The sequence below is a fragment of the Otolemur garnettii genome, unplaced genomic scaffold (assembly GCF_000181295.1).
Source record: "Otolemur garnettii isolate 467f Iridium unplaced genomic scaffold, OtoGar3 scaffold00005, whole genome shotgun sequence".
NCBI classification, from domain to species: Eukaryota; Metazoa; Chordata; class Mammalia; order Primates; family Galagidae; genus Otolemur; species Otolemur garnettii.
In genome coordinates, this window is record NW_003852400.1 from 46,907,989 (window position 1) to 46,934,955 (window position 26,967).

The 26,967-nt window shown below is 35.2% G+C and overlaps 1 protein-coding gene across 1 annotated transcript in view; it reads left to right on the forward strand.

Annotated features, from left to right (window-relative positions):
- Positions 1 to 26,967, forward strand: part of HCN1 (hyperpolarization activated cyclic nucleotide gated potassium channel 1) — a 379,215-nt gene that overhangs the window by 332,267 nt on the left and 19,981 nt on the right. Inside the window, exon 6 of the mRNA XM_003782786.2 lies at positions 1 to 232. This exon is cut by the window's left edge and continues 9 nt beyond it. Within this exon, the coding sequence (XP_003782834.1) occupies positions 1 to 232 (232 nt within the window). The remainder of the gene's footprint in view (positions 233 to 26,967) is intronic.

Below are 26,967 nucleotides of genomic sequence, written 5' to 3' on the forward strand. Positions count from 1 at the left end.
AACTTCAACTGTCGGAAACTGGTGGCTACAATGCCTCTTTTTGCTAACGCGGATCCCAATTTCGTGACTGCCATGCTGAGCAAGTTGAGATTTGAGGTGTTTCAACCTGGAGATTATATCATACGAGAAGGAGCTGTGGGTAAAAAAATGTATTTTATTCAACATGGTGTTGCTGGTGTCATTACGAAATCCAGTAAGGAAATGAAGCTGACAGATGGCTCCTACTTCGGAGGTTAGTAAAAAAGAAAAATGCAACTAAAATAAAATCTAAGTTTCCTGAGATAGATTCTTTATTAGAGTCTTTGAGATGTCAGAATATCAGTTTGTTGACTTCGAATGTGAGCTTGTATTGGACTTCTGATAAAAGTGCCTATAACAGCCTGTCTTCACTTGTCAGGGTCACTGGTTCAGTACATATGCCTTTCCTTCTATATCGGTTGGGATATTGTTGCCGCCTCTTTAACTGGAGCAAATAATAGTGGCTTGAAATAATGAAGAGTATGTTTTTCTCCCACACAAACATCTGAAGATTTCGTGGATTTTCATCCACCCACTAGAGTGTTTTGCTTTGTTGGTTTGGTTTCAACTAGTTTGGTTTAGATGTATTTATTTTTTTTTTCTGTCTATATGAGAGGAACTGATTCCTCGCCATTATATGTTCATGTGGAGTATAGGAGGCAGAGAAAACAAAGAAATGAAAAGCTAGCAGCTTCTCTTTAGATATGTGCCCCAAATTGCCCAGATCCCTGCTATTCACACATGATGGTTCATCATATGTGTAATGGATCACATCCAGCTCTAAGGAAAGCTAAAGCATGTAGCTTCTAGTTAGGTAGCAATTTACATTGCTAAAAATTCTGAAAAATTGTATTGCCTCCAACTTTTTTATAAAATAAGACTTATATTTATATTTGTTCACATATACCAAAATTGCTTAGGAATGGAATTATTGGATCAAAGACTAGGCATATTTTTAGACTTAACTAGCACTAAATTGTTTCTTTGATCAGACTATTGGTTTTGCAAATTGGATTTTAGTTTTGTCCTCATGGTAAGCAAAAACAGCTTTCCTTTGTTGTTTAGCTTGCATTTCTGTTATTACAAGTGAGGTTGGGGCATCTCTTCATAGATTAGTCACTTACATGTATTTTTCTGTCCCTATTCTTCACACACTTTTTGTTGTTATCCTTTTAACCCTAATGCTATCACTATTTTCTCTAAGATTGCTATTGTCTTTGATCATTTTGACCCCCATTATCATTTTTGCATCTGTCTATTCTTTCTTTACAGCATTAAAGATTTTATGTTTCATAAATGAGTTTTACATGCTATAAAATGATCAAAATGTTTTGTTTATTTCCTCTACTTTGTGTAGTCTTACTCCATTCTATCTTTACTATTTTCATTATAATTTACAATATTGTATTACTGTAAATATTTTATTATATTTTTGTTTGAGTATTAATCCATCAGAAGTATATTTGTGAGTGTAGTGTGAAATTAGACTCTGTATTTTCCCCCAAAAGAGATCACTTTTCCACAATCATTAATTGAAAATTTGTTCCTTTGAAATCTTTCAAACCTTGATAGCCTTTGGTAAAATGTTGAGTTTAAAAAATTGTCTTCATTCAAAGCTAAGATATTTATTAGGACAGGTTTTGAAATACATTAAGTGCCATTTTTGAAAGTTATCAACACAACCGTAAGGTTATTATCTACTGATCTGCTATAGCTGAGTAAAGCACCCTAACACAGAATAATTAACTTTGGCTTTCTGCTCCGCCATTATGAACAGTTTTGAAGTTTCTAGCTTTTTATTTCTTCCCACTCGTCTTCCTTGTCAGAATTCTTCTGTGTTGTCTCATCAGCCCCTTAGTCTTTTGTGCAGGTTATTCTAAAGAACAAGAAGATTGAGAAAAGCTGAGAACTAACAGGGTCTATTTTATATAGTGTAGAGAAATAATGTTTGAATAAAGTAAAGAGAGAAAAAGAGTAATTTAAATCTGCTGGGGTAGGAAATAGAAAATATACAGTTAACCCTTGAAGAACACGGGGATTGGGCTGCCAACTCTCTGTTTAGTCACAAATCTGCCTATGATTTTTTTTATTCCCCTCAACTACTAGTAGCCTACTGTGGGCTGAAGACCTTACTGATAATATAAATAATGAATTAAAAATTATATAATTCACATATATTTGAACTATTTTCTTACAATAATGTGAGCTAGAGAAAATAAAATGTTATTAAGAAAATAATAAAGAAGAGAAAATATATTTCCTATTCACTAAGTGCACTGCATCATCACAGAGATCCTTATCCTCCTTGCCTCATGTTGAGTAGGCCGAGGAGGAAGAGGAAGAGCTGGTCTTGCTGTTCCAGGGGTGGCAGAGATGGAAGAAATTCCATGTATCAGTGACCTGCACAGTTCAAATTTGTTTTTTCAAGGGTCAACTGTACATGAACAGACCGGGTTTGGGAAAAGTAGATTGGGGGTAAGATTCTATAAACAGTTTCTGAGAATATGATAAATAGGTAGAAGAAAAGTCTAAAAGGGAGTATCATGCACTAAGAATGGATTTGTGAAGTTGACGTGTGTTTGTGAATTCAGTGGCCTTGTGGTTGTATTTGGTAATGTGGACTATATTTGTGTGAGTTAAACTATTGGTAAACTCAATCACATCAGTAAAAGTCTTTCTGTTAAACAATCATGTAATTTCAGGGATATAAACTATTTTTTCATGACTTTTTCTTAGCCCAGTGCAGCATCTCAGTGTGTAAGTAAGGATGGTCTTTAATTTTGTTGTTATTTTGGTTATTTTTGTGATCCCCTAGATCAGCGGTTCTCAACCTGTGGCTCCTGACACCTTTGTAACAATGAAAATACATCCTGCATATCAGATATTAACATTATGATTCATAACAGTAGCAAAATTACAGTTGTGAACTAGCAATGAAACTAATTTTATGGTTGGGGGTCACCACAACATGAACTGTATTAAAGGGTTGCAGCATTAGGAAGGTTGAGAACCACTGCCCTAGATGATCTTGGATATCAGGTTTTGTTCAACTTTTGGAAAGAGTAATAAATTTTTAAAAAAAGATATTATCTACTGTTATTTGAAGATTCAGTAGGTTTCACAAATAAAGCCACTTATATCTGATTTCCTTCATCCTATGATTGATAAAACTCCGGTTTTCGGTTTCTTTATAAGTAATCATTTAATTCATCTAATTCAGTTGTTCATAATATTGGCTACACATTACAATCTCCCAGAAGCTGTAAAGAAAAACTGGTACCTGGGACAAAATTATACCCTACATTTTCTAATGTAATTGAGTGGAGTTGAAATCTAAACATGAGGATGTTGAAAAAAACTCCAGATTATTCTAAATAATTTTCAAATTAGATAGAAAGATATAGAGATACTGATCTAAATACACAGTTCCCTTTTTATTTTTCAAATTCTATTTTCTTTTTAGTTTAGAGCAATTTTATATTTATTCAACTATTGCTAAGATCACACAGAAAATTCCCATATATACTGCTACGGTATATATTCCAAATGTAATGAATCAGTCTTGAGATATTATGAAGCACTTAGTAACATGTATATTTGACTGAGATAGCCCTGGTATTTACCCAATGCCCTGTTCTGCTCAGAATCCCTTCATGACACCATGTTACATTTAGTAGTAGTGTCTTCTGAGGCTGCTTTTGGTGGTTACAATTTCAAGTTTTTGATGAATTTGACAGCTTTCAGGAGCACTGGGAAGGTATCTTGCAGAGTGTTTCTCAAATGGAATTTGTCTGATGGTTTTTTTTCATGATTACATTGAGGCTAAGGTGTTTGGGGGAGGAAGACTACAAATGGAACGTGCCAGTCTCCTCACGTCATATCAAGAAGATAGACTACCAATACTTCTTATCACTCTTTAGGTGAACCTTAATTACCTGGCTAAACTTTAAACCTAAAGCTTAAAGTTTTTCTTTAAACCAGTTTTGGCAACCTTTGTATATGTAATATTTTCATGTGCAACCATCTGTATCTATATTAAGCTAAAAATAAATTTATATTAATGTTTCCTGCTCAAATCCACCACCATATGGAATATTCCAACCACCTTACCTTGCTTATTTGTAATTCCCTATTCAACAGTAAAATACTTGCTTCCCACATCTACCATTCATTTACTTAATTATTCAATTCTGGTGTATATACTACTTTTTTCCAAATAGTTATCTAATACTTTACATGTATGAGAAACGATGTTATCAACTAGAGTAAAAGTCTTATGTACAACTAGTTACCTTTTTTCTTTCTTTCTTGTTTTTTGGAGACAAACTTGCTCTTTCATCCTGGGTAGAATGCAGTGGTGGCATCATAGCTCACAGCAACTTCAAGCTCCTGGGCTCAAGTGATCCTCTTGCCTCTGACTTCTGAATAGTTGGGACTATAGCTATGGGCTACCGTGCCTGGTTATTTTTCTATTTTTAGTAGAGACGGGGTCTTGCTCTTGCTCAGGCTGTACTCTAATTCCTGAGCTCAGGCAATCCTCCTCCTCTACCTCCTGGAGTGCTAGGATTACAGCATGAGGCATGACGCCTGGCCATATAGTTGCTTTTGTCATGAGTCTGACACACTACAATCATTTCCTCTGCCCTTTCAGTGAAATTGTTTCCTAAAGTCCTAATATAGTCATATTTTATGTCGCATTCTGCCTTCCATCCTGAGATCTTCTGACCTCCTATTGTTTTAATTTGCATACCATAAAGTTTATTCTTTGTGCTATGAAGGTCTATAGAATTTGATGTATGTTATGAAATCATGCAAGGGAGTTTCACTACTCTAAAAAAAAATCCCCTGTGTATCAGTGCTTCAACCCTACCTCCTTGCCAAACCCCTGGCAAATCATTGCTCTCTTTCCTATCTCGGTAATTTTGCCTTTTCCTAGATGTAATTTTATTGCAATAATACAGTATGTATTATGATTAAATGTTTTAATTTCAAATTGCCAACTGCTGTTAGGTAGGACATTGAGTTGTGCCTATTGTCCTTTTGTGAAGTGACTTTGCTATGTTCTCTGATGAGTCAGAGGAAATCTTTAGTTGACTCTGGGAATTTCTACATGGACAATATTGCCATCCTCATATAGAAGCAATATTATTTCTTCACATCTAATCTAAATTGTATTTCCTTTTAATTGTTTTAGCTCCTGGTCAAGTACTTCCAGTGTTATGGTGAACTGGAGTAGTGAGAGGGGCCATCATCTTAGTCATTCTCTGTTGTTCACACCAGAATACACAAAACTTGGTAATTTATAAAGAAAAATTGTTTTTTCCAGTTACGGAGGTTCCTCTTCCACTGTAAAATCACCAGTTACTTCCTGCTATAATACATTAATCCAGATGGATCAATCCATTTATGAGGGGAGACTCCTGATAATCCAGTTATGTCCTGAAATTCCCACCTCTCAATAGTCCACATTGGGCATTAAATTTCAACATGAGTGTTAGAAGGGACAAATATTCAAATCACAGCAATATCCTTGCCCTAATCCTGATTGGGGGAGATAGCAAACACTTTTCACCATTAAGTATGGTGCAAATCGAAGGTTTCTTTAGATGTTCTTAATCCTACTGAGAAAATTATTCTTTAAGAGTTTCTTTTCAATCACAAAATATTGTCAATTTTTTTCTTCTGTACAATTCTATGATTAAATTTTTTTCTCTAGCCTGATGATGCAGTAGAGATTATACTGATTATGATTTTGAATATTTAAGCCAGCCTGGCGTGCCTAAAATAATTTTTAATGTGTTAAAATGTGTAAAAATTATTAGGTTTTATTTGTTGATATTTGGTCACAGTTTTTGTGGCCATCTACTTAACAGATTGCTCTGTACATTTTCATTCCTTTAATGTATTCCTAAGTTTTTATCAGGTAAATTCTTTTCTTATAAAATGAATTAGGAATTGCTTCCTCTATTTCTATTTTCTGGAAAAGATGATGGAAGTTTAGTATCATTCCTTCCCTAACTATCTGGTAGGATTCAATACTAAAAACATTGGGACCTGGTGATATATATATATATATATATTTTTTTTTTTTTTTGGCAAGGTCATTAAATGGTTGATTTAATTCACTTGTAGATAGAAATTATTCAGGTTATCTACTTCTTATTGCGCGAACTTTGTTAGTTTGTCGTTCCCAGGAATTGCTGCATTTCATCTAAATTATGAAATTTATGGGTATAGAGTTGTTTGTAGCACATTTTATTCACTCTTTTAATTAAGGATCAGTAGTGATGCCCCTTCTTTCATTTTTAATGTTGATAATTTGCACATTACCTTCCTTTTTTACTTTGTATGTCTTCCTGGAGAATTCTTTAAGATCTTTTCAAAGAGCTAGATTTTGGTCTCATTTATTTTCTCTATTGTTTTTGTTTTCAATTTTATTCATTCCCATCACAATTTTTAATATGTATATCATTCTTGAGGCTTTGGAAGGCTTTCACCTTTTGCTAAGGTGAAAATTTATATTATTGAGGTATATCTTTCTTCCTTCTAATATATTTATTTAATACTATATAGTCTAAATTCCTCTCTAAGCAATGCTTCTATTTCCCCCACAAGTTTGCTATATTTTAATTTTCTTTATTTCAAAATGTTTTCATAAATACCTTCTGAGACTTTTTTCTTAACCTATATGCTATGGAAGTGTGTTAAATATTTGGAACTTTTCTGGCTATTTTTCTGTTGTCAATTTCTGGTTTGATTCTTGAGAATTTAATTTGTATTTCCTAAAGTGTGTTTTATGGCCCTGAATCATGATACATATTCCGTATTAACTTTACAAGGATAGATATTCTGCTACTGTTACTTTGCTGTTGTTATTTATTCAACCCACCTCACTTCATGAAGAAATACTACTTGGTTTGGGTTCTGTGATTTTGTCTCCTCAGTATGGTGATGAGAGGTATCTACTGGTAGATCTCAAGAGTGCTAGAAGCATAGCTTTCAATTGAAAGTTTACAGAAAAAAAAAATGGTCTGTGTGATTTTCTATTCTCTTACACATCAATTGATTTTTTTTATTTAAACATCAAAGAAGATAATATACGTAAGGCATTTATAATCTCATAATGTGTACTCATTCAACATTTGATACATGTTATACAATTCATACTTATTTCTTTATTTAATAAGAAATCTTAATATAAATAAGGAGAACTTCTATTTATATTAGTATTTCATTTGTGTAAGTTGAGCACAGCAAGGGCATACTAATGCTAAGCAAGAGAGCCGGGGATTGACTAAAGAATGTCTTTTCCATTCATTTAAAATGCCTGAATAAATAAATGTAGTCACTGCACAGAACACTAAACTCTAATTAAGATTCAGGGTGTTGCATTCTGTGCCTAACTTGATTTACTTCTATGAATGTATTTATTTCTAACAATATAAGAATGTATTTCTATATCAATTTAATTTTTTTTAACCCCAGAGAATTTATTTTTACTTTGTGTAAGGAAACAGTGGTTGATGCACCATTTTTTTCTAGTGTTCTCACCAAAAAGCTTGTAAGTAATGGTCTAGGAGAGGGAGTGTGCGGTGATGAACCTAATGTCTGCTGCATTTGAGGCATACTCCAGGCCCTGGAATTGTATCAGTGAGCAAGACAGACTTAGTCCTTCACACTTGTGGGACTTATCTTTAAGTGGGTGCTTATATTATAGAAAGAAACATTTAATGAAGAAATTAGGAAATATAAAATTACATTATGAAATGACATGAGCTAGATAGGGATTTGCATCCAGGCATGTGGGATTCCCTAGGAGTCCAGGATTTTGAGTTAGAATGATGGTGAATGGATGGGGATAGAGGACCTAAGGATGTCTGCATGGTCAGAAAGATGGTGCGGCAGTGAGGGTCGGAGCATTCAAGGAGCCGTGAGCCTAGCTACTGAAGCCACGAGGTCTTCTGGAAGTGGTAAAAGGGGTTCCCAGACTCCTTCTTGACTCCTCCTTTGAAATAAATTTTTTAATTTTATAATCCTCCTTTGTAAATGAGGAAAATCAGGCACAGAGCAGTCGACCAATCTGCCCAACACCATGTATTTGAAGGAAGAAAAAGCCAGGTTTCAAACTCAGCTTGACTCTGAACCTGAAGCCTGTCTGTGTTCTTTCCAAGGTACCTCACTGCCTCCTGAGAGGAGCAGGATCATCCTCTCGGATGTAAATGTCAAACATTAACTCTCCAGTCCTCTTCAGTGATTTCCAGGGCTCTTCTGTTTGATTTCTATGGCATTTGTTACATCCTTATATAATCTGTTGATATGTTCTATATGACCTTCCTCTGAAAGCAATCATACTGTTCATAGGTAAATGTTATTAACAATCCTCATTAAAATTTTAAATAATGTATCTTTGTACCAACCCTTTATGATTTTAAAGAAACTTTTCTGCTTTTCTAATGTAACGTACTCCAGTATTGTTCCTCTGTCCATTACTCACTCACTTCTCAGCAGTCATTTATGTTTCACACCAATGTATGCACTTGATTCAGTTTCTCAGATATATTTCTTTCAAAAAGTATGTCCCATAAGCTCTTCTTACAGATGATTATGTGAAACAAATCTGTTAAAAGGAAAATATCTCTCATGATTGCTGTTAAATGATGCATGATGGTGTCCAAAATTGGGTTAGCCTTGAGGGCACTGCCAGCTTCTTTATATAGGTAATGTTTATATTTTGGATTTTTATGCTCAATGAACTTGGCCAGATACTGATGATCTGAATTTTTAAATTTGGAGCTACAGATTTGAAAAACCACAGGCAATCTCTGTCATGGTGACTATTCATTAGTTATAAGAGGACGGACGCGTCTGCCAATCTGTTGTTTGCAGTTTACTCCACTTCTAGCAGTTTGGATATTTTTTAAAGCTGCTTTTCTAGAAGGCATGAAGAATCTGTTGACTATAAATTCACAACTTCAGTAGCTCTATTTCCCCCATTATATTTATGAGGAGAAGGAGGCAGTGGCAGAGAAGAGCAATGAATCTTATCACAGAGATTTTTTTTCTTGTGCTTCATTCGTTATCCTCTTAAATGAAAATAAATGGAATGATCGCTTCCATGGTGATAAGATAGCTCTGTCAGATCCTTATGAAGGTCTTGGGCCACTTACAAATACCAAATAGCGTACAACAGCAGGGTAAAGCTTTGCTAAATCATTGGGGGAGAGAGACATTAATTACCTCACAGTTCTATGACTTTATAAAGTCATTTATAAATGAATCAGTGCATATTAAGGGATTAAATATAAACTTCTAACTTATTATTGATGAATATTAAGGCATTTTATTTCAAAGACATGATATATTTCCTTCTTTAATAAAATTGTAGACAAAAGGAGGAGGGAAGAAGGAGAAACCAGAATAGTCCTTATTAGAATTACAAGTCTCCTTTTCTTCCTGTGGTTGTTCACAAGAGATGACATTTCTAGCCTTTTATAATTGAAAAGGCCAGACCACCTTCAGAACCTATTCAGATTAAGTCACCAGAAGGTGTATGTACTTTCCAAGCATAAAGTGTAATTCTTATCATGCCCCTGATTTTTTAAAACGTCTCTACCTCACTCAAATGTCAATATCTATCAAACATTAGGAAAAACTGATTTTAGTGAGAAGCGTGGAGTTCTGTTGCAAACTAAAATTAATCTAGCAGGTTGTGATTCACTTCTTAGAATATAAAATTGTTTCAAATATATCTAAAATTGTCTGTCTTCCTCTTCTGAAACTGTACCTTGCTAAGTTTTGATTATAAATTATCTTTGGTATTCAAATTTTATTTGGGTTATTCAAATACTAACTTCCATAATGACAAGCTTTGTATCCTATTAAAGAAATTTCGGGTTATAAAGAACAGATGGAAGATTCTGTTTTCCCCCATTTGTGTGTGCATAGCTCAGGGGGTGGAAGGAAGCAGGACTTTCATTTAAGTGTAACTGCAGGAAACAGTTAAATGATATTTCAGCAGGATGTGCATCACCAGTACAGATCATCTAAGAAGAACTCATCTCCTGGAATGATGCCTTCTTTATAGTTTCTTCCTAGGGTAATCAGTGGTCCCTATCTCAAAGCCCAAAATTTCTCATTTCATGCACATGTTGCAAAGTTCCCAGACGTGGAAGCTCCAGCACCCAGTCCTTGTGCTTCCATCCTCTCCACAGCCACTCTTCTCTCAGTTGAGTCCTGTGCCCTCAATCTGAATAGGAATAATGTTCACCTTATAATGAAGCCTCCAAAACGCTGTGCAAGATGGCCCAACCTGTTTTCCTAATCTCAGTTCGTACCTTTTCCTTCAGGCACCCTTCCATCAACCCCTAACACTACTAGTTCTCACTTAAATAAGCACAAGCTGCCTTTGTAGAGATTGATCAGTCCCTTTGGTTAAAAAAATAGGAAGTCCTCTCTATTTCCTGAGTCTGATGCAGTCTCATCTTTTTAAATATACCACTTAAAAATGTTATATTTTTGCATTTCTCCCAGACAGGTTTTCTTTATAGCACTTAACCTATCATTGAATTATTTTAATTATTATTTTATATGCTATCTTGTTTATTTCATTATGAATTTTCTGCATTTAGACATACTCTTTTTTTAGATTTAAACCTGCATCACCAAACCACAGTGCTTGAACTATCAACTACACACGATAGGAATTTTTATAATGATGAATGAATAGATGGGTGGATGGTTGTATTTTTTCTTACTTCCACTCTTAATCAATGTCACTTCTTTCTTGCAAGTCCTAAACTTAGAAAAACAGTGCAGCATTCCATTCATTTTAATACTGTCCTGTGTTAAACTCATTCTTTTCTCTGGATGGAAATCTGGGCAAATCAAACAAAATAGAAAACATTACTTCTGAGAAATTGTTAATACTTGAATTAGTTTTATCTAATTTTAAATTAGTCTCATTTTATATGGATAACATAACTCTAGAATCTAAAACAAAGATTATCTGGAGCAGTGCTGTCCAGTAGAACGCCCCATGCTGATGGAAAGGTCTGTATTCAACACTGTTTCGAAAAGGAAGCCACAACCCACGTGCAGTGGTTGCACATTTGAAATGTGGCCAGTATGACTGGGAAATGATTAGTTAGTTTCATTTATTGTGATTAATTTCAATGAAATATTAAACAGCCACAGGTGGCTAATGCCTACCACACTGTACAAAATAATTCTAGATTATTGTAAGATTAGGGTGGAGGAGATTTGTAAGGGCATTGTATCAGAATGACAGCATGATGGCAATGGGTGTTAAGTCTCCTCTGTTTTTATCTTCTTTGAAGTTTTCCAGTCTTTCAAAACTTTAATATTTCATGTTAATCCCAGCATATGCTGAGTTAATTTATCACAAGAATGAGGTAACAGATTGTTTTTATTTTTTTTTTCTTTCTTTCTTCAGCAAATAAATGTTGAAAATCCTGTACATTCCAGGCAGGATTCTTAATGTTTGTCATATGATAATTAATAAATAATAATCTAGCATGCAAGGATATTATATACTATTGAGGAGACATACAACAAAGAATAGACAAATGAATGCATAAAATAGTTTCAAATGGTAGTGGATGCCATGTAAAAATAATAATAAAGAAGGCTAATGAAAGAACATTTGAGCAGAAACATTAATGAAAAGAGACAGAAAGCCATATCAAAATCTGAGGGTAAACACAGACAGGGGAATAACAAGAGCAAAATTCCTGAAGAGAAAACAAAGAAGGTAGATTCCAGGAAGAACAAATGCCAGCATTGCTACAGCAAACAGAAAGGTTGGGGAAATTATAAAACACGAACAGTGTCCAGAAAGCAGAACCGATAGACATATATAAAGCGTGGTGTGTTTAGAAGGTGGTCACCTTAGTGATAGACTAAGAACTCTCCCTTCAACTGGGAAGGCAGTGAGCAGGGAATAAGATGTGGAATTAATGAACTAGAGGTCCTTAATGGGATAGGAAAATCATTGGGGATAGAGGAGTAGAATGGAGGAGTTGGAAATGTAGGAAGTGGTGATCCAAATGGAGGTTTTAGAGTTTTTTAAGCTATGTCTAGGATATGGCCATTGAAGTAGTGGCTACACAGCAATAAAAATATAAAAGATGATGATAGTGAGAAAATCAAGGAATACTGAGGTCCAGGGGGTTGGATAAAGCATTAACAAGCATGCTGATGGACACCATGATATGCCTGAAAGAATAATCTATATTTCAGTATCAAAATATTTAAACCAAATTAAGGGTCTAGTTTAAGACTCCTTTTCCTTTTATGTACTATTTATTTCTCTGTATCTCATTGTTTCTTTGTGATCTATTTTTAGCATTTATATAAAAGATACATGGAGACTAGGAGACTATAGGATTTCTATATAGAAGGCCATTTCTGTTTCTGTTTGTATCCTCACCCTTAGCACAGTTCCTAATATGTCATTTATGTTGAATACATATTTAGGGCATTGAATCTAATTTTGGAGCCATCTTTAATTGAATAACATTTCATATCATAAAGTAAATTATCACACTTTTGGTCTAATAAGTGATGCTTATTTATATATTTTTTAAAGTTTTTAAATATAAAAGTTTCTGCTTCTTGGTGTTATCTACAAGTTCTTTCTTTGTCTGTTTGTTTTTGAGACAATCTCACTCTGTTGCCCTGGGGAGAGTGCCATGGTGTCATAGTTCACAGCAATGTCAAACTGCTGGACTCTTTTGATCCTCCTACCTCTGTCTACTGAGTAGCTGGGACTACAGATGCCCACCACAATGCCCAGCTAAATTTTCTATTTTTAGTAGAGATGGGGTCTCACTCTTTTTCTCAAGCTGGTCTGGAACTTCTAAGCTCAAGAGATCCTCCTACCTCAGCCTCCCAGAGTGCTAAGATTACAGGCATAAGCCACCGCACCTGGCTGTATCTATAAGTTCTAAACAAAAGCAATAATTGTAAACCAAATAGTTAGAATTAGTGTTTTTGAAATACCTTACTTAGTGCTTGCTACAGACTAAAGTTTATATCCTCTCAAAATTCATATGTTGAAACCCTGATCCTACATGACGGTAACTGGAGGGGGAGCATCTGGGAGATGAGTAGGTAATAAAGGAGGAGGCCCCTCGAATGGGATCAGTGCCGAGAAAACCAGTCAGCTCATGTTCTACCATGTGAGGATACAAAGAAAAAGGGGCAGTGTGCAAACTGGGAAAGAGCTCTCACCAAAACCCCACCACGCCGGCTCTCTGATCTTGAACTTCCAACCTCTAAAACTATGAAAGATAAATGTCTGTGCTTCGTATATCACCAGTCTAGGGTCATTGCTTATAATGTCCCAAGTTGACTAAGTCAGTGCCAAATAGCAGAGCAAGATCCCTTTCTGGCTACTTTTTCTGCTCCTGTGTGTTTGCTTTCCAGCTTCCCATTTGGCGTTCAGAGTCTCAGTACAACTCTGCTGACTAAGACGTTCTTGCCCTACTTTGGCAGATCTGGTCCTCCTCTGTCACGCTCTGGTATAATTAATGAGCTAACATTAGTAATGTACTTTGAGTTCTTTGTATAAAGTTGTGTAAACTATTATTCTGTTGTGACACTTTCTTTAGGGGTTATTATCATACTTCATCGTATTTGTGAGTCTAGGAGAGAAAAGTAGGAGACGTTTATCTGAGAAGCTACTCGCCGGGGAAGTGTGCCTGCCCAGGAGCTGCATGGGAGGGGCTGGGGCTCACAGGTTTATTTTTAAAATGCTCCCGCTAATCTTCTAACTTTTTCTATTCTGTGTCATCAGTCCAGAGTAGGGAAAATCTAGTTTTGACATTTATAAGTTTTAGATGTTATAATGACATAAGGTACTGATAGAGAATTTTTTATTGTTTTAGAGATGAATAAATTTGTTATTGAGTCAGAAATAATAGGAGTTGACACACTTTTAAAAAAAGATAAGGTAAGGTCCATAATCATCTTTTTGTGGGAATAGTGTTATCTTTGGAGGCATCAATTATACATTTGGAAGCAATTTAAAAATCTTTTGCTTTCTAAGTCACATGTTTATCCTAAAGAATAGTTAACAAATATCCACAGGAAAGATGCCGGGCTTTTTATCAAGGTGGGGTATCTTGGTTTAAGACATTCTCAAGCTCTAATTTGATAAATGCCCCCAATAAACACGGTTTACTAGGAAAGCACTGCTCTGAGAGTCTGCTGCACGAACAGGTTCATTTGGAAGGCAGCGGGGCCCTGCGGTTATGTTCTGTGCTCCATGGCTGGTGGACAGATGGCCGGCTTCTCACTGCGTTCTCATTTAAACTAGATCTTGCACTTGCTCCTTTTCTGGGTGGCCTTCAACCTGTGCTAAGAACAGAGGCTTTTTATTCTGTGCCCAGGTTTTACTTACTCTTAAATTTGGATTCTCCCTTGAAGTCTAAAGGTACAAACGGCTGAAACTGCAGCTATGCCAGTGACTTCCCCCAGTGACCGCCACACCACTGTGCACCTTAAAAGGTTGTGTCTGAGGAAGCGAAGCATATTTTGGTTCCTGATTGTTTTCTTCTCATAATAATGCAAATTAAATTATCAAAGTCTATCTTTAGGATCAAAACTCTAAATTTAGATTAGGCTGCAGCGGGAGGTGGCAGTGTGCTCAGCTTCCACAGAGCCAGGTTCTAGTCCCAGATCTGTTGACTTCAGTCCAAGTCCCCAGGAAACTTATTTAACCTCCAGGGATTTGGGATCATCATCTGTAAAGCAAGATTATTAAGATGGACATTTTCTTCAGCCCCCTCCAGCACAATTATTCTGTTGGAATGGGGACCTAAGGGGAAGGAATGTATTCTTTGCCACCTTTTTTGGAAAATGTATTAAAATGTCTTCTTGCCTACTCTAGCCTCCACAGTACTTTTGAAGAAAGGTTGCGTTTCATTTATAATATTATCATTGAGAATTTTTTTTAGGTCAACTACTTAGCATTTTAAAATAAATGGAGGCAGGTGAGATTTGTGATGATTCATGTTTTGGTGGATAAAAATTAACTACCACTTTTTTTCATAATGGTAAACAGAAGTACAAACTGTCTGGGGCTTGACTGGGACCCTCTTAGAAGTATGGTGAGCAATGGGGCGATCCTGGTTAAGGGTGCAGGCATAAGAGCTGGACCTACTTGGGTCTTGGGAAACTCATAGATGTTCTCCAAGGCCCTGTTTCCAAATCTGTAAAATCAGAACAATAGTATTTCCTACCTCATTAGTCTTGCTAACAGGATGAAATGACTTAAAATATCAGGAAGACTCTGAAATACTTAGCACACAGTTTGTGCTACAATAGGCATTATCTTGAGCCAAAAGGGCTGGCAGAGCATAAAACAGTAGACACGTGTAAAAGAAAGTATTAGGGTAGTATTGATTCATTGCTTATGTCAAGCAAATCAACACCGGAGAATCTAATTATGTATTTGTTTCTCTTAACTCTGTGTTAGTCTTAATTCAATAGCAATGAAAATCACTCTAAATCAATGCATGTTTTAGTGGAGAGTAAGGAAGTGGGGGTGGAATTAGCACTCTCAGAACCTTTTTTAAATAACAGAAAAGCTCAACTCTGAAAATTTTTATTGCCTCACTAGACACACATGTGCATGTACACACATACACATGCACACAAGGAATCAGAATCTAAGATTTCATAGAACCCACATTCTCCAAACAACTAGTTATTAATGTGCCAGGCATTATAGTAATTTTGCCTGTATTATATAACTCTGCTACATTAAGATAACTAAAAAAAAAAAAGCAATCCTCACCATTTTACATTTTTGAAATGCACTAGAAGAAAAATGAAGGAATGGACACATATTTTTCAAAAACTAAATTATTCAGAAACATTTTCGTAAGTTTAGAATTAAGAGGAATCTAATTCACTATCTAATCTACTTGTACAAATGAAAAGAGATGCATGGGCTTAGAGAATGGTGATGACAAGGCAGGGACAATTACACCCAGGCCACTGCTCTTCTTACAATAAGAGGTGCATTTTCTGTATGTTGTAACCAATGATGTCACTTGATACCATTACAGAAAATAAAGATTCTTTTCACTTAGAGTGAATTATGAAGCACATCAAATAGCACAAACATACAAGAATTCCGTCTTGCTTATTGCTAAAGAATATGAATTTAACAATTCTAAGCATGCTCCAGTTAATTATGACTCCTTTGACCTATCTATTTTCCATGGAGACACTTCTCCATGGCCGAATTTACTTAGACAGAAAGAGTGAAATTACTGGTCAGAATAGTTTAGCAAAAGATAATGAAGTGGAAAACGTTTAGTCACTTTAAATTGCATTTCATCACCTATTTTATAGAGTATAATAAATGTATTGAAATATTTAATATCCTTTGCAAAGTTAAAATGCCACAAGTATTTTTAAAAAGTGTCTCTGTACCTCATTTCATCTGTTCCAAGAGAAACACATCAATAACACATTCATATTTTAATGGTATGCAATACGAAATTCCCTTTGTTAGAGTATGTGTCTGTGCTCCAGAGAAAGGAAGAGAGCACTTAAAAGATGTGTCTAAATATTTTTTGATGGCAACAAGTCAATTGACAGTCACCCGTAGTAACATAGACATGAACGGGAAAGCTAGTTGGAAATTCTAACAGATCAGACGTTCCTAAGATAATGGCATTTGAAAGCTGAATGGAATTTATTTTACACTGCAATAGCTCACTTATTCGGTGTATATTTATTTATCCTCTGATTGTAAAGACTTAAAGTGGTCATATTAAAAGTTCTCATTTCCTTTGAGTTCATAGGGTATTTGTAATGATAGAGCAACCACCAATGCTTCTTGCCTCAGCAAGAGACTGGAAATTTTGGTACAATATTACTTCAATACTGAAATCATTTTTATATATTAATATGCGTGATTGTACATGTACTATTATAACAATGTTTGGAATTATAATTTCTACTAGGTTATATATTGAAGAAACTATATGAGTAGGTAAAGATACCATTATTACCATTATCAATTTGCCAGTGAGGGCGGACAGAAATAATACTCACTCAACTTGTTTCCTATATCTGTCTCATTTCCCCTAAATAATTAGAAGGGAATGATCTTAGAGAAAAGATGATTCTCAGTTTCTGAGAATCTTGGACCTGGAGTAGCTTGTTTTTTATCTACAGTGCCTTCAGTATTAGGACGTTCTGATTATAACTGTGAAGTTTAAAGTATAGAATGGATTAAAACTGAGACATTTTATAATTCTTGAGTCTTACTGTATTGAATTAACTTCTTTGTGGGTTAAATTAGATGCACAAATGCCTGATCACTTCCTTCCACTGTGTGGGCCACAGCCTTACCAGCATGTTGTAGATGGAGATTAATTTTCATACTACGTTTGATTTCTTTGAACAAGGTCAGAGGTGGAAGGAAAAGAGGGTGTTAGGGAGAAGAAGTGTATGTATTATACAATTTCAAAATGCTTGTTGTGTTCCAGAAAGAAAATTTCAGGAAAGCTTAATAAATTAGGAAGAATGGCAATACTTGAGCAAATTCATTCTGAAAGTGTCATTTTGCATTTCAGATTCTCTTTTTTACAGAATATATTTTTGTTTGAGGGATCAAGAAAGAAAATTATAAAACAAACTCAGTCATAACCCTCCCCCCCCAAAAAAAATCTGAAATTTATCCAGTGAAAATTTGCACTTGTGAAGCCTTAGTTACTTAGTTCCTTGACTATATAGCTCTTTACAAACCTAAAGTTTCCTCGTAGGTCTCTCCTCAAGCGATAGAGAAAATTTATCAGAGAAATAGAGAACTAATGACAAGTATCTGATACTTCATAAAGCGCTAATGAACAAATCCTACCTCATTTCTGGCTTGTAGGGCCCTTCTGAATCATTCCTTTGTCACAATTACCATGTTTGTTTGTAAATGTAGACTTCTGCCTCCTGCAGCTTTGCTGGAGGGTGTGGATTGTTTTTATAAATAAAATGAAACTCAACATTCTACCACCGTTAGATGGAACATCTTTAGGTCAACATTTTAAGTCTTCTTTAAACCAAAACCTTTTATCACTAGACATTATGAATGGAAGAGAAATTGATAATAATTGGTCTTGGCTACATTTTTAAAACAATAATCTTAGAAATGAGTAAGAACCCCAAATATAGATGTCCTTAATAACTGAAAGCTGAAAAAAGTTAGAAAATATGTTTTAGTGGATACCATTACAAATGAAATTTATTGTTTTGAAAGTGTCTAAGTCTAATGGACCTCAGACATGCCTAAGAATAAACCTAATTCCCACCAGCTTCTGAGTGAGTTCATAATGATATAATAAGGAGTAAAAATGAGAAAAATAAACAGCACCAGGGGATGTGAAGTTGTATTCTGAGCCCAGATAATCATATTTTGGATTGAACATTCAGTTCTTTTTATTAGCTGCGTGCATTGGCTCACTTGGGCCTAAACCAAACGTTCAAGGCCCTGAGAGAGAAGGTGGTGCTTCACAGCAAAGAGAGAAGCGATTATTCTGTGAAACAGGTGACCCTGGGGCTGTGACTCTGCCAGTAACTCTCAAGGAGTGGATATGCCTTTTCGTGAAAGATTCTCATCTATAGCCTATTTTGGAGAAAAAAAAATGCTGTGGAATCACTTCCATTCCTTTACCACAGGAAACCCATTTCTGACGATCTGAAATCTCTCCAGTTTATCCCAAAGTGAAGTAGAACTGACCCTAAGAGTGGACTTGGAAAATTGAATTTAAAGTAGCATTTTCGCCTTCCATTATGACATAGAAACTTCAGGAAGTCTCACTCAGAGTAAAATAGATTCAGGGTTGACCTAGATTTTTTTCAACTTTAAATGGACCCATCTCTCTTCTGGGACACAGGAAGGAGGAAAGAACACTTAGTAGAGAGGACAAGAACCTCTAGTCCATTTCTCAAAACTAATGACTGTGACATCAAATGTTTCTCAGACTTAAGGGTTTGATTTGAAGATCTCTCCTCCTCTTCAAAGAATAACTACCATATGGCCTACATTGCGGTCCTTCCATTTACACAACAATTTAATATGCCTGTTCAAGATGAAATACCAGCTCCCGACTGGGAAATTAAAGCAGCATTCATCCGCTCTCAGCGAGAAGGCTGCAGTTTGATATATTCTGTAAACTGGATATGCATTAGCCAAGGGAGAGAGGCCTGGCATAGTTAGGAAACACAGTTGGACTTGTTAAAACAAGCATTTCAGTGCACAGATGCTAAGTCTCTTTAGAGCTATGCTTTGGATCACTTTGCTCCTACTTAGCTATCAACTAAATATGTATATTTTTTAGTTCCTTTTAGTTTTTATCTTTTCAAAAACTCGTATATATGCAATCTTCCACCTCTAAGACATTTCAAAAACGTTTGTTGGGAAATGAAAAGGCTTACTACGTGTTAAAATGAGTGTCATTTTAATCAGCCCCGTACAATGTCTGGCAAGGCATGAAGGAACAAAAGTGGTCTCATACAGACTGAGAAGCAAATTCTGATTCTTTTACTAGTTATTTGGCCTTAAGTAGGTTAATTGGATTATTTTAGCCTGAGTGTGCTGTAAAATGAGGATAATAATACATTATAAGGGAGTTGCGAAGAAGAGATGATTAATGATTAACTGTTCTCAAAAAGGTCAAGTTTATACTTGGCTTTTACAACATCCAGAATCTGTATTGAGGTCTCTGTCTCCTATGCACTCTAATATCCTAATAGTCAACTGAGCTATAAAAACAAACACTCTTCATAATGACTTCAGCTGTCTCTGCTGAGGTAAGCACAATTTGTCCCAGATGGTGGAAGGACACTCTCCATTATTAAACCTTTGTGTAGGAGAACAAAGGGAGCCGAGAAGACACTGTAGGCCTCAGAGAAAATTACTCAGCAAGAAAGACTTTGCCTATGAGAACAAGGAAAACAAAGGCAATCATCTGACCCTAAAGCTGATGTCTAGCCCTATTTACTATACATATATTAATGTTACGCTAGCCCAGTACCCAGTACTCTGAGGCTGAGAAGAAACGCATAAATCCATGACAAAAATAAGTTATTAATAGTTTAATCATGTCCTCTCCACGTATTGTTATAGAAGGCCACTTTTGATAGTTGCAGTCCTAAAACCCAGTAGGCCAGGGGGCATGGTGTTTCCACCAGTGATGGATTTTTTTTTATTGACTTTTACCAAGTCGATGGTAAGTGATGACCAGTGATGGATTTTCCACTGGTCTATGATGAAACAAGTAATAAAAGAACAATGTAATAAGTTCTTATCATTGTAGAGATAATGTTATTTAACTGTCCTGTCCTTTATTCTGTTTTTTTTTTCCTACTTTGAAATGAGTCTTGTTATTTGTATATTAACATCTTTTCTTCTCTTTTATGCACTGATGGTGATGATAGATTGTTGGTTGGTTGATTTTTCTTATTGTTTTACTCATGTCCCCATCTGGAGAAAACTGTGTTGATCTTTGGGTGGTCTGAAGTAAACATTATTGAAATGTGACTGGCCTATAACATGTAAATGTATCATAACTACCTCATGGAATAAGATACATCTTCATTAATTCTCCAATAAATATGTACTGAACGACGTCAGAGCTTCAGTTACTGTAGTAGGTAATGGCAATAGAGTAGTTAAGAAGAGAAAACTGAAGCTGCCCCCATGCAGCTTACATTTTAGTTGGGAGAAAAGACCATGAACAAGGGTAAAAGTCAATAAAGAAAATCAATTCAAGTGATTGCAGATACATAGGAAATAATAAAATTTTGGATAACTATTCCTCATGGGCAGGCATAGCACAGCAGTACATCGTTTTTAACTGGGCTAGCCTGGGTTACCCTCTCATCTACTGCATGAGGTTAGTCATTACAATGACAGGAAGCATTAGTCATTACAATGATGTTGCTTATTATATCATAAAATGTCCTCTTATGAAGACTCTTGAGAGACATTTCTTTTTTTATGTGCAGCGAATATAAAAAATTTCCCAAGAAAGATTTTTGTTTTTATCTTTGGGTGGCAGAAATTGTGTTTTCCTGATAATCTGAGTAAAGGCATATTTGTTGCCCATTTCATTGCCCATTTTCCTCTTTAATTACTTCTAAAATGCTTCCTAGCAGTAGGCCACCTCACTTTGCCACCATTTGCAAAATCAAATCTCACTTTGGAGTGTTCCTTGTTCCTATGCGAGTCATCACACATAATGTTCTCATGATACCCCATAGTCAAGGCAAGTCGACACTATTACCTGTAATTTCTGCTCTCTATCTTTCATCTATATTGCACTTTAATGTTTAAAATGCAAATATACATCTGCACATGGATGTGTAATTGCATTATAAATAGTGTTATCACTAACAAAATATCCAGAGAGAGTTTACCCTGTTGTTAATGTTTTATTCATTCTTGTAGAACTGCACTGAATTCCTTTTCTTAACATCCATGACCCTCAGTGCTATCAAGTTGGTATAGAAACAGGTAAGTGGATGAATGGATAAATATATGATAGGTAGATTGAGATAAATATACAGAAATAGATAAAAAATGTGAACAATCCGCTTCCATATTTTAAACATTTCTAATCAGGTATGGAGAACATAGTATATTTGAAACTATTTATAGAGCATTTACCTGTACAGTGAAAAAACAATGTTAGAATTAATGGAAGCAAAAATATAGCATTGCCATTTCTAACCTGGGAAAATATTTTCAATGTATAGTCTTAGTTTTTTTTTCCTCCTGAAAATGTTGTTGCCAACTTAACGTTCATCCTGGGTATGCCTCCTTTTCTGTCAGACTAATCATAGGTAGGGGAGGATGTCACACAACCTGTCTACAAATGCAGAATCCCCCCTTCAGACACCCAACATGTTCATAGGTAGCACCTAAAATGTGTGAATTTTTAGCAGATAATATGATTGTAAAAGATCTGCCATAGTAATTGAATTACATGTAACGCAAATACTGGCAGTGAGTTTGTGAAAGATTTTGAAAAACAAAGCCCTAAAACAATAGAGGATACTAACTAAATCACTTACCGAAATATTATATTTAATTGGGGCTTCAAAAAATGTTTACTTTCTGTCCTTGTTAGGAGATCTTTTAGTAAAAATTTATAACACTGTGGAGTCTGGGGCATATGGGAAATCTCTTCACCTTTTGCTCAGTTTTACTACTAACCTAAAACTCCACTAAAAATTAATTCTGTTAAAACAAAATTCAGGACCTGCAAGAGTAAGGCAGTGGTCTGTATTTTCTGTCTGAATCTCAACATTATTTTCTTAAATGAACTACGTTTAAACTGTAACTGAAATTAATTCAATTTGATTCAGCAAAAAACACAAATGGAAGCCATATTATATGCAAGGCATTGTATATATTATACTATTCCTTTTAATAATCTCCAGTATGCCTTCTATATTTCCAACTACATCTGTGGCAATGTTCAGCACAAAATCACACCTGTTTGGGAAATGTGGGGGCCTTCCCAGATCCAGTTCAGATATGGAGAGTAGACTACAAGTTCATGTTTATGTTCACATAGCTCAAGTTTGTTTTTATTCCTGACAGTTTATAAGAGGATAGGTTAAGTGAGGTAATTAAAAAATAGACATACATTTATCAACTTTACTAATGTTTACCATAAATAAATAAATGCATATCATTTATGGAACTGAATTTAGAATACATTTAACAACCCTACCTCAGTAACTTTTTGGTAAGCTTGGTATTTTAAAAAATATTTGCCTTTTAAATTGGACTTCAGAAAACTTAGAATGGAATATTAACATGCTAGTTCTTAACTCACATATGCATTATGGTCTGATTTGGGCTATGGCTGATGTAGATGCCAAAGAGAATACATGAAAAAATATAAAACATGGCCCATACCTTCATGGTACTATACATATAGATATGCAGAAATGGTGATTAAAGTTTGCATTATATAGGGAAGGCTTCACACATGACACAGTTTCAGTTAATCTGTATCTTAAATAAAAGGTAGTTTTTAAATATGTAGAAAACCCTACGATTGGGTTTCTTGGAGGGATGAAGAACACAAACACAGAGTTCCAGAGAATAATGACCAACAGCTGTACTGGTGCTGGTACTGGTGCTGGTGCTGGTGTTGATTGAAAGAGTGCCCAGTGAGGCCTGACCTCATGTTCCCCATCATCAATACAGTATCTAGCACACAGCTGGCGTGCAGCCATGTTTGCCCCCGTGAAGTAGGGCATTTGAGGTCGAAAACAGAGGCAATACTGGTTAGAAACTTGAAATGGAACCATACTTTGGAACGTTTTGAAAGCCACATTAAAGAATTTGAAATTTATTCCATAGGCAATACCATCTAAATGTGAATTTTCATGAGATACCCATTTAAGTTTTGGGAAGAGTTGTTCTTACTTTGGCTGTAAAAGATTATCTCCCAAATGTGGGCAACTAAAGAAACTTTCTTCTAACGCTTAATGCACTCACTGAACAGAATCTGAATTAATAAATTTCAGTGTATTTTCAATGGACTTTGTACCATAGTTCTACTTAAAATCACTTATAAGAAAACCTATGAGAGTGGCGCCTGTGGCTCAAAGGGGTAGGATGCCGGCCCCATAAGCCAGAGGTGGTGGGTTCAAACCCAGCCCTGGCCCCCTCCCCCCAAAAAGAAAACCTATGACTACTTGTATTCTTTTACATCAATATTGGTAAAGTAATTTTAAAGTCCATTTAATTTACCCATGAACTGCAATTAAAATAACATTGCCAATGTAAATACAAAGCAGCCTGTAATACTTTACTAAGTGTTACACTGATATTTAATGAATTTCCATTCGACTGATATATGTGTCATTTTATAATGTGAAAAATACACTGCAAATATTTTTTAGTGCTACGTGATAGTGCTACATGAGAGTATTGGGCGTATTTCACTCAATTTTCTCTACCAAAAAACCTTTGTGCTTTTATATTAGTGAAAATGTGATGAAATTTGACCATGCATCTCAGCATTAACAAGTACATTCCCCTAATTATATGTTATAGCTAACCAAAAAGAAGAACTTGTCTGTATTCTTCGTGTGCGTGCCCTCAAAGAGTTTTCTGTCTGTAGACATTAAAAAAAAAAAGATACAACTGAATCAAGCTTTCTCTGTCATTAGCAATTTTCACATTGGCTATCACTTGTTAATATTCATACTGATTAATTTATTTTTATTTTTATTTTTTTTTCTCTGTACCTAAACGCCGTGGACTTTTTTGGTAGAAATCTATTTTTATCCTGCTTAATTAAACTGGTCGACCAACTGGAGTTACCTAACACTTGAATGGAAAAGAAAAATAGATGGAGGTTTGGAGAAGCATCTCCAATGTGTTTAAATAGCTGTCTCTCAGGAACAAAGTGATTAGCATTTGTTTTACAAAGTTCCAAGAAGATTATCCAAAAAAGATTGCATAATTAAAGCAAATGTCCCAACGAGTTTAATTATAGATGCTTTGATATCTAAAACATAATTCTAAGCTTCTGTTGTAAAGATGATTCCAAAGTTGTACAAAGACACAAAGCCACAGCACGTTTACCACCTTAGATTTAAAAGCAAAGGTTTTGGGGGTACAAGACCAAAAATATGTTCTCATCAGCACAACTGTTAGTCTCTCTGTGTGGCCCATCCCGTGTAAGGGGTTTGCTACTGGCATCTAGTAGACGGAGGCCAGGGAGAAGTTTGATAATATTAATAAATTGTTAATTTTGTAGGTAGAATAATGATATTATGCATATTTTATTAGAAAAATATTTACATTTTAACGTTGCTGCTGAAAATTTTAAATTTATAGTTAAAATAATGTCTGCAATGTACCTCAAAAAATAAAGACAAAGGGAAATGTCTGAGACACCAGTGAAGCAAGTCTAGCTATGTTGATAGTTGTTGAAGCTGTGCCAGGAATAGACAGGAGTTTATTACATTATTGTATTACATCGTTCTGCTAGTTTATTACACTGTGATGGAACTACCAGTGTTCAATAGAACATTATTACACTGCTTTATCTTTTCATGTATTTTCAATTTCTCACAATAAATACTTTAGCAAAAAAGGAAAATTTTGAGCTTTTTTATAATATTTTATAACTTTTTAAAAATTTTATTAAGTCAAATACACTTAGATCATGAATACATTCATGCATATGTGGGGCACAAAGTCAGACCTGTGAAGTGTAGAACATAGATGTGGTGGCACAATAATCAAGTAAATGAAGTGAAAGCTATGATGATTGGTTTGATGTAACCACGGCAGAGTGTGTAACTTTTTTTTAATCTTTATAAATCTCTTCCTTGTCCCCATCTTCACAAGCATGGAAATGAAAACTAGATTATTGAGTTTGTAGTAAGTGAGGCTTCTTTTTAACATAGTTTTTAAAAGGATGTAATAAAATCCCAGTTAAGTTTTTGTTTGTTTGTTTTGGGGGTTGGGGGGCTTTTGTCTTTATCTTTTTCTTTTTTTTTGAGGCAGTGTCTCACTCTATCCCCCAGGGTAGAGTACAGTGGCATCATCATAGGTCACTCACGGCCACCTCAAACTCCTGTTCTCAAGTAATCCTCCTGTATCAGCCTCGGCAGCTGGGACTACAGTCACATGCCACAGCACCCAGCTAGTTTTTTTTTTTTTCTTCTTCTTTTCTATTTTTGGTAGGGACAGGTACAGGCTAGACTCCAACTCCAGACCTCATGTTCTCTTCACACCTATCCAGCCCTAGTTAAGCTTTTAAAGAATGAGCAGGTGTCTTTTCTCCTGGGTAAGGGCCAGACCAGTGCTGGTGGTAGAGTTTCTGGGTGTCCTTTAATCAACCCAAACAGTGGTCAGGCAGGATTTTTTTGAAATATTGAAGATAACAAGTAGTTTTAACTGCTAGAGTGTTTGATCCAATTCTTTACTTCACTTTGCTTGAAATCTCAAGCTAAACATGGTTTATACATCTTTAGTTCACTGATTTCTATTCTTTCCAGATTTTAATTGGCTAAATTAATATGCAATAAAGGAAATATACTTGAGAAAAAAATATAATTGTGTAGTAGGCAAACCTTTTCTGTGAAGTCCAGACACTAGGTATTTAGGCTTTGTGGACCATGTATGGTCTCTGTCACATATTTGTTTTCTAGAATTCTTTTTTTTTTTTGTTGTTGTTGCTTTTAACAAACTTAAAAAAATGTAAAACCCATTTCTTAACTCAGCACAAAAAGAAATATAAAAGTATGAGGGTTGGCTTTGACTGGAGAACTCCTGCTCGATCCCTCATATCTAAACAAGCTTTTTCTCCAAATTTAACTCATTCTGAATAAGATAATATAAGGAAATAATTCCATAAAATATATTTTTCTTATGATTATCATCCTTTTCATTCATGTACATCATACCTGTTAACACACACTGCTAACTAAAGTAGCCAATTACTAATGTGAATTATTATTTCTTATCACCAACACATACTTGAGCCTATACACAAAGTTTTTAAATTCAGAACTTCAATGTCATTTCTATGATTGTAATTGTTATCTTGAATTTGCTCATTGGTTGTCATAGAGAATGATGTTTCTTGGTTTTGGAGATAATTAATGATATTTACCTTTGCTGGATTAACTTAAGAGCATCAGTGTTTTTTTGGTTGAGAAGTCGTAGTAGGATTGGTTCATTTGCCTCATAAATTTTTGCTGTTACCTTGCACAAAGATTGATTCTCAGCTGATCTCTCTACCACTACCCTGAATTACTCAGAAGTAGAAAATGAAAATTCCACACAGAGGATATCTGTTTTCTACTCACAAGAAGGCCTCTGTGGCTGGGCATATATTGGATGTGAAAAGCTCATTATAACCTATCAAGACAGGGAAA